Genomic DNA, 14,711 nt, shown 5'->3' on the forward strand with positions numbered 1-14,711 from the left:
TTATCAACCAGCATCCAGGGGTAGATCTACTTGTCTGCAGCAAAGATCTCAAACCAGACAGCCTAGAGCCGCTAGGCCTCAAACGCCACCGTAGACGGGACCGGCTGCAGGTTTTTGAGGCCACTACCAGAGACCAAAGCCATCTCCACAATCCAACACCAAACCTCCCAGTAGGAGGCAGAGTTTCCTCCTTCTACAACCATTGGTTACAGATAACAACAGACCAGTTGGTACTCTCAGTAATATCTTGAGGTTACCAATTCAATTTTCTCTCAACTCCAAGAGACTCTCCTCCAAAATCTCTTTCGTTGCATGAAACTCACATAATTCATCTACAAGCAGAATTATCTACCCTTCTGAGAGCCAGAGCCGTTGAACCAGTGCCCCGGACTCAGCAGGGCAGAGAATTCTACTTCCGTTATTTCCTCATTCCAAAGAAAACCGGAGGCCTATGTCCCATCCTAGACCTCAGAAAGCTCAACAAATTTCTAAAGAAAGAACATTTCAGGATGGTTTCTCTAGGCACCATGCTTACACTTCTTCAAACAGGAGATTGGCTTTGTTCTCGGTATTTACAAGACGCTTACGCTCACATTCCAATATTCCCTCCTCATCGCAAGTATCTGCACTGGGTGGGTGGGTCAACAGCATTTCCAATACAGCGTACTGCCATTCGGACTTGCCTCAGCTCCCAGAGTATTCATGAAATGCCTGGCAGTACTAGCAGCACACTTACACAAGGAAAGTGAACACATTATCCCCTATCTAGACGACTGGCTCATCTGAAGTCAGTCTCAACGAGGAGCTCTTAACTTCTCTCAACCGAACAATTACTCTACTTCACTCAATGGGGTTTCTTATCAATTATCAAAAGTCCCATCTCATTCCGTCTCACCTGCTTCAATTCATCAGAGCAGAATTGAACACCATCCTCTCAAAAGCCTTTCTACCCGAGGATCGGGCAGAAATCCTTTCCCTATTGGCAAACTTGCTACATTCGAAGAAACAAGCAACAGCTCATCAGTTTCTAATTTTATTAGGCCACATGGCCTCCACAGTTCATGTCACTCCTATGGCAAGATCAGCCATGAGAATAATCCAATGGACATTAAAATCACAATGGATCCAAGCCATTCAACTACTGTCCTCTCCAATTCATGTAACCCACCAGCTACGTTCATCTCTCCTTTGGTGGGCAAACAATGACAACTTGCGCAAGGGCCTGCCCTTCCAACAACCAGTCCCACCGATAACTTTAACTACAGATGCATCCACCTTAGGTTGGGGAGCTCACATAGACAATCTCCAAACCCCCAGGGTACTTGGATAAAACTCGAAGCAACATTTCAAATCAATTTCCTGGAACTTCGAGCTATATGTTATGCTCTGCATGCGTTCAAGAACTGCCTTTCACACAAGACTGTTCTGATTCAAACGGACAATACAGTAGCCATGTGGTACCTGGACAAACATGGAGGTACGGGCTCGTATCTCCTTTGTCAAGAATCCGCACAGATTTGGGACTGGGCCCTGACACATTCCATGTTTCTATGGGCAACTTATCTAGCGGGCATCCACAACGTAGTTGCAGATCGCCTCAGTCGTCAGTTCCAACCACCCAAGTGGTCCCTGGATCCCTTAGTAGCGACCAGGATATTTCAGCGTTGGGGGCACCCAACAATATAGAAACATATAGAAACATAGAAATGACGGCAGAAGAAGACCAAACGGCCCATCCAGTCTGCCCAGCAAGCTTCACACATTTTTTTTTCTCATACTTATCTGTCTCTTAGCTCTTTGGTTCTATTTCCCTTCCACCCCCACCATTGAGGTAGAGAGCAGTGATGGAGTTGCATCCAAGTGAAATATCAAGCTTGATTAGTTAGGGGTAGTAACTGCCGCAATAAGCAAGCTACACCCATGCTTATTTGTTTTACCCAGACTGTTATTCAGCCCTTATTGGTTGTTTTTCTTTGCATCACACCTGAATCACAAAGTGGACAAGTTCTGTGCTCTGCACAGACAGAAACACAAGCCAGCCAAGGACGCTTTGCTCGCCCTTGGAACTCAGGCCTTCTATACGCATATCCTCCGATACTGCTAATAACCAAAACTCTAGTGAAGCTATAAAAGGACAAGGGGCCTATGATACTCATAGCCCCATATTGGCCTCGACAAGTATGGTTTCCCATACTCCTAGACCTCTTGATCAGAGAACCAATTCGCCTGGGTGTAGCTCCCAATCTCAGAATTCAGGATCAGGGCAGGTTGCGCCATCCCAATCTTCAATCCCTAACCCTGACAAAATGGATGTTGAAAGCTTGATCTTACAACCACTCAACCTTTCAACCAATGTTTCTCAAATGCTTATAGCTTCACGTAAACCTTCAACACGAAAGAATTATTCTTTGAAATGGAAAAGGTTTACTTTGTGGTGCATGAAAAAGAACATTGACCCTTTCTCCTGCCCTACAACTTCTCTACTAGACTATTTATGCCATCTTTCAGACTCTGGTCTCCAGACCTCATCTGTCAGAGTCCATTTAAGTGCAATCTCAGCTTACCATAACAAGATGGGAGATGCACAAATATCCATACAACCTCTTGTCAGATTTATGAGAGGTTTAACTCATCTTAAACCACCAATTCAACCACCAGTCACAGAATGGGACCTGAATCTGGTCTTAACAAGGCTCATGCATTCTCCTTTTGAACCCATGACTTCCTGTGATCCTAAATTTCTTACATGGAAGACTATCTTCCTTATAGCCATTACATCAGCTAGAAGGGTTAGTGAATTACAAGCACTTGTCACGTACTCACCCTATACAAAATTCCTACATGACAGAGTGGTTCTCCGTACACATCCAAAATTCCTTCCCAAAGTAGTTACGGAATTCCACTTGAACCAATCCATAGTTTTGCCCACATTCTTTCCAAAACCTCATTCTCACCAAGGGGAACGGGCCTTACATACCTTGGACTGTAAACGTGCGCTAGCATATTACTTAGACCGCACTGTAGTCCAAAGGAAATCCACTCAACTCTTTGTATCTTTTGATCCAAACAAATCGGGTAATCCAGTGGGCAAATACACTCTTTCCAACTGGCTAGCAGATTGTATAGAATTCTGTTATGAAAAAGCAGGCCTTCCTCTCCAAGGGCGAGTAAAGGCTCATTCAGTAAGAGCAATGTCAACCTCAGTAGCACACTATCGTTCAGTGCTAGTTCTTGACATATGTAAAGCTGCAACATGGCATTCTCTTCACACTTTTGTTGCTCATTACTGTTTGGACAAAGAAGAACGACAAGATTCAGCCTTCGGACAATCTGTCTTAAAGAACTTGTTTCCAGTATAATCCCAACTCCTTCTACATCCGACTGACACTGATTTTCGGCTGCATCATTTTGACCAACAGTGCTTCAGTGTTGCTTCACTACAAAATGACTCAGCCTCTAGCTTGCTAATCACCCATTTGTGAGGACTAGCATCCTGCTTGTCCTGGGATAAAGCAAAATTGCTTACCTTGTAATAGGTGTTATCCCAGGACAGCAGGATGTAGTCCTCACGAAACCTACCTGCCACCCCGCGGAGTTGGGTCCGATACATTTTATTATTTTATTTTTTCCTAAAGCTTATTGCTACATACGAGACTGAAGGGAGACCCCTGTGGCTGAGAATATCATGGCATGCTGGGCATGCTCAGTGGGCTCAGAGTGCCAGTCAAAAGTTTCTAGAAACTTTGACAGAAAGTTTTCCGCAATAGGGCTCCGTCAGTGACGTCACCCATATGTGAGGACTACATCCTGCTGTCCTGGGATAACACCTATTACAAGGTAAGCAATTTTGCTTTATCTAAAATGGATTTGCCAAAATACAACATTGGACACTGCCCATTTAACCAAAGTGAAGCATGCCAAAATATCGTCAACTTAGACAATTGCAAATCCTGATACCAAATATCAGCCAATGAGCATAGAATTGTATAGTTGGAATTAGCATGAAGATATTTATACATACATGCAACATATATTGAATTTTTACTAAACAGGTGTAAAAGCTGTTGAATAAAACCATAGTGATCCCTTTTCCCTCTGATCTTGCCAAGGTAGCTATACAGCTACTTAACTGCAGATAGAGAAAGGCATCTCCCTTCTACAAATACAAAATTTGTGACTGCAAATTTATTAATGGTTATAAATTAAGAATATCCAACTCTTTTAATGGATAGAATTGTTTATACATATTTCCTGGGGGAAAATGCGGGTTAACAACCAAGGGTAAACAGTATATCTTCTTCCAGTCAAGACCTAGTAAATCCCAAATAAAGCACCAAACCTTTTTAAGCGTGTTAACTAATATGGATTGAGTTAAATTGGACTGCAAAGACTTTTTATTAGCATGCAAAATAAAGGGTAAGCTGTTGGGTGAGCATACTTCTCTTCAAAGGACACTACTTGGTTGTTAGACTTACTCTGTAGCCATTTATTGATCAGTCTTAAGGTGCAAGCTATAGTGTACATTCATAGATTAGAAAACCTCAAACCTTCTTCTTTCGGAACCATTAACCAGGCTATTGAAAACCTTTCCCTACTGTTTTCCAAAAATAAACAGAACAAAGACTCTGTATGAGTTGTATAACCTTTCTCAAAAACAAGAAAGGTACCATTTGAATTAGAATCATCTTAACTCAGTGCTATATGTCCTGATATGAATAGAAGAAAATGCCCCCAGCTACTCAATTTCTTCTTAATTCCTTGTATAATCGGAGGAATGTTGACTTGATACCACATATGAGGTTTGCAGTGTATATGGATACCAAATACTTAATAATGATCTCTGCCCAAAAAAATGGAAAATCTTTCCACCTTTCTTTTAAATGCCCCACTAAGACCAAAGCTTCATATTTAATATTTGGCCTGAAAAACTGCCAAATATTTTATAGTAGACAATACCAAAGGGAGAAAACTTTCGGCATTAGTAAGTGTTATCAACAAGTCATCAGCAACAGCAACATTTAATTTCTTTATCCCCAGTTTGAACACCACCTATGGTTTGTTGTGTTTCAACTTAACTATGAGCTGATCCAATGTGAGAATGAAAAGAAGTGGTGATAATGGGCAGCTCTGTCTATTACCCCTACTCAGTTTGAATGTTTCTACAGCTAAACTATTAATTGAAATGAATGCTTTGGGAAATGAATACAGAATACTTATCACCGATGGGATGTGCCTATAAAGCCAAACTCCTTTAGTACTGTAAGGAGAAATTCACAGGAAACCCTATCAAAGGCCTTTTCCGTGTCAAAGCTTACTATGATAGGGTCACAAGTTTTAAATGGTTACAACAATCCAAAGATAATAGAAGTCTACATATATTGCCATATGTCTTCTACCAAAAAGAAACCCAATTTGTTCAGGGGGAAATGAGAGCTGGCATAATCAACTTAAGCTGATTTTAATTTATTAGCATTTATTTTCACATCATTGTATACCAAAGAGAAAGGTCTATAAAACCTAGGCTGAGCTAGATCCTATGAACAATTTATCAGTTTTTATACTGGAATTCAATGTCTTATGGAATACTATGAAGTAAACTTCAGTAATTTTAATGCCACTGAAATATCAAATTGAAATAAGGAACTTTTAATGTCACTTTGCAAAATATGTTCATTAAACTTCTTTTTTCAGTTTGTTGTGTAGCTGTGAGAAATTGTCTGGAATGTAGACAAAGACAGAGAGAAAGAGGAAACAAATCTTCCCTAACTAGCAGTAAAACTCAGGAGATTCTTCAGAGTGTGGCTGCAACAACAGCTATTAAGGTAATGTTCCATTACTGTGAAAACCCTCTAAGAAGTGTCTTGAAGTCAGTGTTAACAGAATGCAACAACACAATATTACTGCCCTCAAAATTCTTTTGTTTCTTTACCTCTATCCTTTCTCTCAAATCTGATTCCACATCAGCTTGAGCAACTAGATATCTTTCACGAGGTCTAAAAAGCTCCCTATCTTCAAATTTTATAATCAGTTAATTTCTATTAATTGTTTTTTCCATGGACAAGCAGGAAAATATCATCCACACAAATGTGTTATCCAACGGCACCAAGATGGAAAGCTCTATCAGATCTTAGAAAAACATAGATTTTTTTTTTGAGTATTTGCGGACCTTACTATACAACTACCCATCATGCGAGTCTAATGTTTTCTTTCCTTTCTTGCCAACAAATGTGAATTATTCTCATGTATTTTTCCAGCCTCTTATCAGGGTTTTTTCCTTTTCTTTTCCTTTTGCATTTATCCTTTATTTTAGCAAATCTCCTAAAAAATATATATATATAATAATAATGTTGATTTTTCTTTCTTTTGGCTTAGCCAAGATTTTTTCCCTTCAAAACTGAATTCAGCATTGCCTCACTGATTCTCAAGATGTCTGAATCAAAACTGGGCTTCAAAAGATGTAAAAGATCTCTAAGACATTTTCTTAGAAAATGTCTCTGACTTACATGTTTGCTGTGCCAGATGTCAGGGCCCTTCTCTCAACATGCCAATTTGTACAATTAGAAGATTCAGGAGCCACACTCCATGAATTTTTAGAATCAGGTTACTCCTTGTGCGGAAAAAGGATAAAGTCTACATCTGCAGAGGAACATTTGCTCCAAATAAAAAAGGCAGTGCCTTATTATGCTCAGTTTCTGTGAAAGTGATATTCTCCCTCCAGTAAAGGGAATGAGGTAAGTCATGCTCTTTAGCACCAAAAAATAATAGTATGGAAAAAAAGAGAGGTAGTATTCAAACTCTAGCATTGCTTCCTACCATAATTATATGACCTAGTACACTCACAGCCTCTGGAAGCAGGTCCAAGAGGTAGCCGAACACCCAGCAGCAGCAGGAAGCCCTCCTGGCCATTGCCCAGCAGGTCTTGGAGTGCAACAAACATTAGATGCATTCCACCTATGATGTCTTCGAGACTGCAGCTTGGGCGGCGGGCATTAGAGCTCATAGGTTGGCATGGCTCTGTGCATCAGAACTCCGACCGGAAGTCCAAGATAAGCTTGCAGACCTGCCCTGTACTGGGGAAAACTTGTTTGGGAACAAGGTGCGGGATGCTGTGGCTCAGCTGAAAGACCACCATGAGACCATCCAGCATCTCTCCACCAGCACTTCAGACCCTCCATTCTCTGCCCGGAAGTCCTCATGTCAGGGCAGCAGAAGGTCCTTTTATCACCAGAGGAAATATTATCTTCCAGCCTCACGTACTCGTGTGCCACGAGGGAATTCCAGGGGCCGCTCGTGACAACAGTGGACTCCCAGACCTCAGCCAGCTCCCCAGCAAAGCCCCACCACGGGATTTTGACTGGTCCCAAGGGAGCATAAGTCCTGTACCCATACCCTCGGCCTTAGCCCCCCTGGTTGGAGATCGGCTACAGTCCTTCCAGGACCGTTGGCCACAGATCACCTCAGACCAGTGGGTCCTGTCAATCATCCGTCGAGGGTATCAGTTAAACTTTGAGTGTCCTGGAAGATTGTCCCCCCTGTTCGTTGTGGAGCCAGACCCCATATCTGGAATTTTTTGGACAGAGCTCTCGGCCCTGTTAATGGCGGGAGCAGCAGAACCCGTTCCACAAAGTCAGCAGGGACTGGAATTCTACTCCAAATACTTCCTGATTCCAAAGAAAAAGGGGGGTTACGCACCATCTTAGACCTGAGGGCCTTGAACAAACTTCTGCAAAGACAAAAGTTCAAAATGGTCTTGCTGGAACCCCTGATTCCCCTCCTGCAAAGAGGGGACTGGCTTTGCTCCCTCGACCTAAAGGATGCCTATGCCCACATAGGAATCTTTCCTGGTCACAGGAAGTACCTACATTTCTTGGTAGGCAACAATCACTTCCAGTACAAGGTGTTGCCATTTGGCCTGCTCTTGGCCCCACGTGTCTTTGCCAAATGCGTGGCAGTAGTGGGTACACACCTCCTTTGACTAGGTATGCACATCTTCCCCTACTTGGACAATTGGCTGGTCAGTTGAGGGAACGAACGCTTCGTTCCCTCAACTTGACCATACGGGTGCTGGAATCACTCTGGTTTGTCATCCACTACCCAAAGTCCCATCTTGTTCCGTTGGCTCATTTGGACTTTATTTGGGCCTGATTGGATACCAACCAGGCTGGGCTTTCCTTCCTCATGACTGAGCACTTGCTCTAGTGAATCTGGCGAGCTTGGTCCTCCACAGCTGATGGGACCAGCCCGCCTTATGCTTCAGTTGTTAGACCACATTTCCACCTCTGTCCATATCATCCCACTGGCTCATTTACACACGCAGAGAGCCCAATGGAATCTGCGGTCACAGTGGCGTCAGGCATCCCAGCACCTCAGTGTGCTGGTGCGCCTCATACCACCCCCTCCAGGACTCCTTGACCTGGTAGGAAATTCTGCCCAACATGGAGTGGGGGCTCCCTTTCAGACCCCCTCCATGCCAAGTTGTGCTCACTTCGGATGCTTCCACCCTGGGCTTGGGACACACATATGGATGGCCTTCACACACAAGGTCACTCTTCAGCCTGGGAGGCTTTGTGCCAGATCAACTTCCTGAAACTTCGGGCGATCAGGTATGGGCTCTGAGCGTTTTGGGATAGCCTATCTAGTCAAGTGGTCCTGGTCCAGACTGAGAACCAAGTAGCAATGTGGTACATCAACAAGCAGGGAAGTATCGGATTGCTCCTCCTCTGTCAGGAGGCTGTCCAGATTTGGTCTTGGGCCCAGTCCCAGGGAATTCTGCTCTGGGCCATATATCTAGCGGGGTCACAGAATGTGATAGTGGATCGCCTGAGTTGAGCGTTCCACCCCCATTAGTGGTCCCTGGATCAGGCAGTGGCAGATCACCTTTTACGCCTCTAGGGGGTACTGGACATGGATCTCTTCGCATCCACTTGCAACAACAAAGTGAGCAATTTCTGCTCCCTACACAAGGGGACGAGGTGACCAGCATCATGTGCCTTTGCCCACCATTGGGGCAGGGGCCTTCTGTGTGCATATCCTCCACTTCCACTGGTGATGAAGATTCTCCTGAAGCTCTGGCAGGACAGGGGGAACATGATTCTTGTGCCCCCCCCCCCCTAGTGGCTGAGACAGGTTTGGTTCCCAATCCTTCAGGATCTCTTTGTCAGGGAAACAAATCAGTCTAGGGACCTTCCCCGTCCTGATCACGCAGGATCTAGGCAGGGTGCACCATCTCAACCTCCAGGTACTGTCTCTGATGGTCTGGATATTGAAAGGTTGGGCCCTAGGCAGGAAGAGCTGGGTTGTTTCTCACTGAAAGAGGTTCTGCAGGACAGCCTGACCAAAGTTGCTGTCCCTACCGCTATCTCTATCCAAACAGTGATGAGCTGCGAATGTGTAGAGGAAACTCCATGTTGCAGCCTTGCAGATATCGGCCACGAGAACCTCAAGCAAATAGGTGACCAAAGCCGCCATGGCATGGGCGGAATTAGCCTTGACACAGCCTCCAAGCTGAAAGCCCGCCTGTGTATAGGAGAAGGAAATGCAAACCTCCCTATCTGTTCTTATCGAAGGAGACGAAGAGTTGCGTGGAGTGTTGGTGGCCTACTGTTTGCTCCAGATAGAAAGCCAAGGCTCTTTTGCAGTCCAAGCTGTGTAGAGCTTCCTCGCCATGGTGAGAATGCGGCCTGGGAAAAATGGTAGGCAGGACTATTGACTGGTTGAGATAAAAATCAGTCACCATGAGGTCACGTGATGCGGTGAGAAGGGACGGACACGCTCTTCCCAGCTCCGGGTGTTGTCCCACAAAAAACCTAACAATTAGTGCCTAAAACAGACCCGAGGTACCCCAAAAGAGGCACGGAGACAGCGCACAGTGGCTTTGAATATCTTTGCCGGTTCTTTCTTGCAAAATGACAGCTAAACTGATAAGAAAGGAAAAAATCAAAATTACTGAGCCGGAGAAAAGAATGGCCGAAGCATGCGGTGTCTCTGAGAACACAGCGTTGGATGATCAGTCTGTTACCTGAATCACAGAAGCAGTCATCAAAGGCTTAGACCCTAAGTTTGAGAGCCTCTCTGATAGATTCCAGGCTCTCAGCGAATCGATCGAAGACATAGGTCGCAGGATAGATATCGCTGAAGGGAGAGTGTCAGCCTTGGAAGAAGATGTCATGGTGGCAGTCATGAGGCTGGGAGAGGTAGAGAAAGCAGTAAGGGGTGCTGAAATAAACTTGAAGATCTAGAAAACCACGCCAGAAGAAATAACCTGAAGTTTATGGGCTTCCCTGAAAGTGTGGGAGATGGCGACCTTAAAACTATTTTAGAGCAATGGCTGCCGACTGCGCTTAAGTTGCCTGATCTGGAAGGTAATCTGACGGTTGAAAGAGCGCATCACTTAGGCCCAAGGCGGGAAGCAGATCGCAGACCCCGTTTAGTGATAGCCCGTTTCCTGGACTGGAAACACAATAACATAATACATGCAGCTTTTAAGAAATCAAGAGAGCTGAAATATGAGAATAAAATAATCATATTTCAGGACTTTTTGGCAGCGGTAGCTGCGAAATGGAAACTGTTCTCCACCACATGCAGTGACCTGTCCAACAAAAGCATTCGTTTTTCATTGCAATTTCCTGCAATATTAAAAATTTGGAAGGATGGGAGAATATTCACTTTTGACCTACCAGACAAGGCAGTGGAATGGCTACCTACTATTGACAGGAAGAAATGAAGCGGAACATCTGTCTTGTGGAACAGATATCAGGAACTCTGTGGCACTACAGTGAATTGGGACTGTGTTTGCGAATCAGATGCAGTAAGAAAACGGACAAGCTTATATAGCTCATATAAGAATCGTTTAAGGTTAACAATTACAGTTTTGTTATGACAACTTACTCTGTTTCATTGGGGGGGGGGGGGCACTAAAGTTACAGAGGCGTATTGCAAAAAATGAGGGACAATGACCCGAATGTGAAATCACAGACTTCCAGCCTCATATTATAAGAGGCGTTTGATAGGAGGAGGATGGGTTTATTCTCCAAAATATAAGGGGATCATGGGATTGATATTAGGGAACAGGTGGGTAAGGGGAGGGGCAGAGGGAATGCTAGCAGAGTGGGTCAAAGGAATGGGATTTCGAAACTTGTTCATGGTCATAAAAATAGGAGGTTTTACATGACGATTATATATATTCTCATCAATTTACTGGTGACACGGGAAGCGGACCCGCTGGTTGCCCTGGCTGGGAGGCACCCTAGCGGGATAAATGAAAAAATGATGAAGTATGGCAGACCAGCAATAAACATTACATAGGTCATCTGCGAATTAATTCATGGAAAATGGGAGGACTGGGATCACCCATAAAGAGGCAGAAAATTCTGAGTGCGCTACAAAGGAGGAAGGCGGAAACTATAGGCCTCCAAGAAACGCACCTATCAGAATCCGAAAGTAAAAAACTGAAACGGGGATGGGTAGGACAGTGTTTCTTTGTTCCTGCCGCAGGGAGTAAAGCAGGCACAGTGATTTTAATCCATAAAAATGTGCGTTTTGAATTCATTAGACAGGTCTTGGATGAAGAGGGGCATATTCTCATTGTGGTAGGAAAATTACAGGGGAGGGAAGTTACCATTTGTTCAATATATGCTCCTAACCAATACTCCCATGCCTTCTTTCAAGGCTTAGTGAGACAGATACTCCAGGTGCAGAAGGGACAACTTATCCTCTTGGGAGATTTTAATTGTGTTCATGCTCCAGAGTTAGATAAATCACAACCCACTGTGACGAGGGGAACATCAAAGACGAGAGGGATTGCATACCTATGTCTCAAGCTTCATTTACTAGACATTTGGAGGTCCTTGAACCCCACAGAAAGAGATTATACTCACATATCCAGGGCCCATGCAACATTATCTAGAATAGACTACATACTTATATCGGAGGCTTTATTTCCCAAAGTTAAGAAAGCAGACATAGGAACAATCTCCATATCAGATCATGCTCCGATAGGTCTAGACATTACGGAGGGAGGAATTACAACTTCTACTAAGATTTGGACATTTCCTGGGCACCTGGCTGATGATGGGCGATTTCACACATACATACAGAATAAGTAGAACAAATACGCTACGAACAATAAAGAACATGAAGGGAATCCAAGTTTGTATTGGAAAACCAGTAAAGCAGTTATGAGGGGGGAAATCACTTCCTATGTGATAACACAGATGAAAGCGATGCACAAACACATAATACTTTTAGAGCAACAGCTAGATCAAGCTAAGAATCAGCTGGCACTTAACAACAATAACGCAAACCAGAAGCAATATAAAGACTGCCTCCAATCTCTGAATTCGGCATTACATGTCAGGGCACAGAGGACTCTTTTAAAGGGGGCTCACAAATTGTTCCACTATGGAAATAAGGCTGGACGGCTACTAGCTAATTTAGTGAGATTACAAAGAGGGAAAACACACATAGATAAATTGAAAAATCCCCAGGGGAAACCTAATGTCTCCAGCTCAGCTGTATGTGCTGCCTTTAGACAATTTTACTCCACATTATATCAGGCAGATAGGAAAGGGGGACTTCAAGAAGAGGCTGCATTCTTTAAGAGTCTTGACCTCCCTCAAGTTACAGAGGCACAACTATCTAAATTAAACAAACCTATTACCCTAGAGGAACTCCAAACAGTAATTAAACTCAGTAAAAGAAACAAAGCGCCAGGTCCTGATAGCCTCAGTGCGGAATATTACAAAATCCTGATTAACTTGGTGTCTGAGGCACTATTAGCCTTTTTTTCAGGATGCCCAATTAAAGCGTAAGTTCCCTGATGGGGTCACCAAGGCTTTCATAACAGTACTTGAAAAACCTGGAAAGGCTCTTTCTACACCAGCAGCGTATAGACCGATTTCTCTGCTGAACTGTGAAGCTAAACTTTTTGCCAAAATCATAGCAGATAGATTGAGTAAAGTATTTCCCTCTCTCATTATGCCGCACCAAGCAGGCTTCGTCAAGGGGCGATCTATCAGTACCAATATGACTAAACCTATTATCTCAATGGAAGAATGCCAAAATAGAGGTCTGGGGGTGATGGCAGTAGCCTTTGACTCTGAAAAGGCTTTTGATAGGGTATCATGGCCCTACCTTTTTTCAGTTCTAGACAGGTACGGATTAAAAGGAGAGATAGTACACTGTATATCTATCCAATGTCGGCAATTCTTGCCATGGACAAGTATCCAAGGACTTCCAACTCTTCTGGGGTACACGGCAGGGCTGCCCGCTATCGCCACTCCTCTATATCTTGTCAATTAACCACCTTTTGCGTAAAATCGCAGAAGACCCCCAGAGTCAATGGTTTAGGGTAGGAGGCCAGAACTTTAACATTTCAGCTTTCGCTGATGATTTCTTAGTCTTTTTAACAAACCCACAAAAAGCATTGCCAAAGGTATTACAATATCAAGCAGAGTTTGGAACCTTTGCTGGATTAAAAATTAACATGGATAAATCCGAGGCCATGGCATTGGGACCCAAGATTCAGACCGAATGGGAAGGGCCTTTCTCATTAAAATGGGTGGACAAGGAAATGCGCTATCTGGGTATCCGACTTACCAAGGATATCAAATTATTACATAAAGCCAATATAGAACCACTCTTCCAAAACATGGATCGAAGGCTTAAAGTTTGGGCAGCCCTGCCTCTGTCTATAACAGGGAAAATTTACCTGTTAAAAATGATGGAACTACCGAAATGGATTTATGTGATGCAACAACTACCACTATGGCTGATCAGGGAGGAGGTTCTCCGAATTACAAAAGTAGTACGGAAATATATCTGGGGCCCCCATAAAGCACATCTGCCGCTTCATATCTTAATGCCGTCTAGAGCTCAGGGCGGCCTTACGTGTCTGAACTGGAGGGATTATAATTTAACCTGTATCTTACGTCATATATATGATTGGATAAATGGAACTAGAATGTGTACCCCTCAGTCATTCCTATGCAAATGGTTAACTCCATACAGACCACAAAATTGAATACAAATACCAATGGGTACTGTTCCGGGGCAATTTCAAAATAGCTTTCTATTACGTTTGGGACGGGGAGCCTGGAGATATTTAAGTCAGACAAAACTTAATTTGAACAGCACTCTCACGCCATATTTGACCTTTGTGGATATTCCCCAATTCCCTAGTGGAATCACTTCCAATATATTCCAGAACTGGTATTCTCAAGGGTTGGACAGTATTCAGCAATGTTTAGACTCTAAAACAATGGTGATTAAAATAGTTCAGGAACTAAAAGACCAATATGGTCTAGCATTTCAGGATTTCTATGGTTATCTCCAGATACGACACTATATACAATCCCTGGCACTTACATCTCAAGATTTACACAATGCTGGAGGCCTTAAAGCCTTCTTTTTGAAGCTGGGAAAGGAAAGTAACTCCAGTAGCTCCTTTTCCCAAATATTAAAAGCTATTCCCAACCCAGCAGCAGTGTTATCCAAACAAGGGAAATGGATGAAGCAGGCACATTTAATCCTTTCTCTAGATGACAATAAATTAATTTTACAAGATTGCTACAGCTTAACCGAAAATGTATTGTTGCAGGAAGTGGGCTATAAAGTATTAAATTGTATGTATATATCTAGGTCCTGGTTGTACGCTGCAAAGTTGTGCGACTCTGCCATACGTTTGAAATGCCACAAAGGAGAGGGAACTCTGT

At 43.4% G+C, this 14,711-nt stretch overlaps 1 protein-coding gene across 4 annotated transcripts in view; it reads left to right on the top strand.

The window, feature by feature from the left end:
* Positions 1 to 14,711, top strand: part of NBEA (neurobeachin) — a 2,460,099-nt gene that overhangs the window by 764,015 nt on the left and 1,681,373 nt on the right. For all 4 annotated transcript variants that reach the window (XM_029602688.1, XM_029602690.1, XM_029602689.1 and 1 more), the window contains one exon: positions 5,692 to 5,822. In XM_029602688.1, the coding sequence (XP_029458548.1) occupies positions 5,692 to 5,822 (131 nt within the window). The remainder of the gene's footprint in view (positions 1 to 5,691; positions 5,823 to 14,711) is intronic.

The sequence above is a fragment of the Rhinatrema bivittatum genome, chromosome 5, assembly GCF_901001135.1.
Source record: "Rhinatrema bivittatum chromosome 5, aRhiBiv1.1, whole genome shotgun sequence".
Lineage (NCBI taxonomy): Eukaryota > Metazoa > Chordata > Amphibia > Gymnophiona > Rhinatrematidae > Rhinatrema > Rhinatrema bivittatum.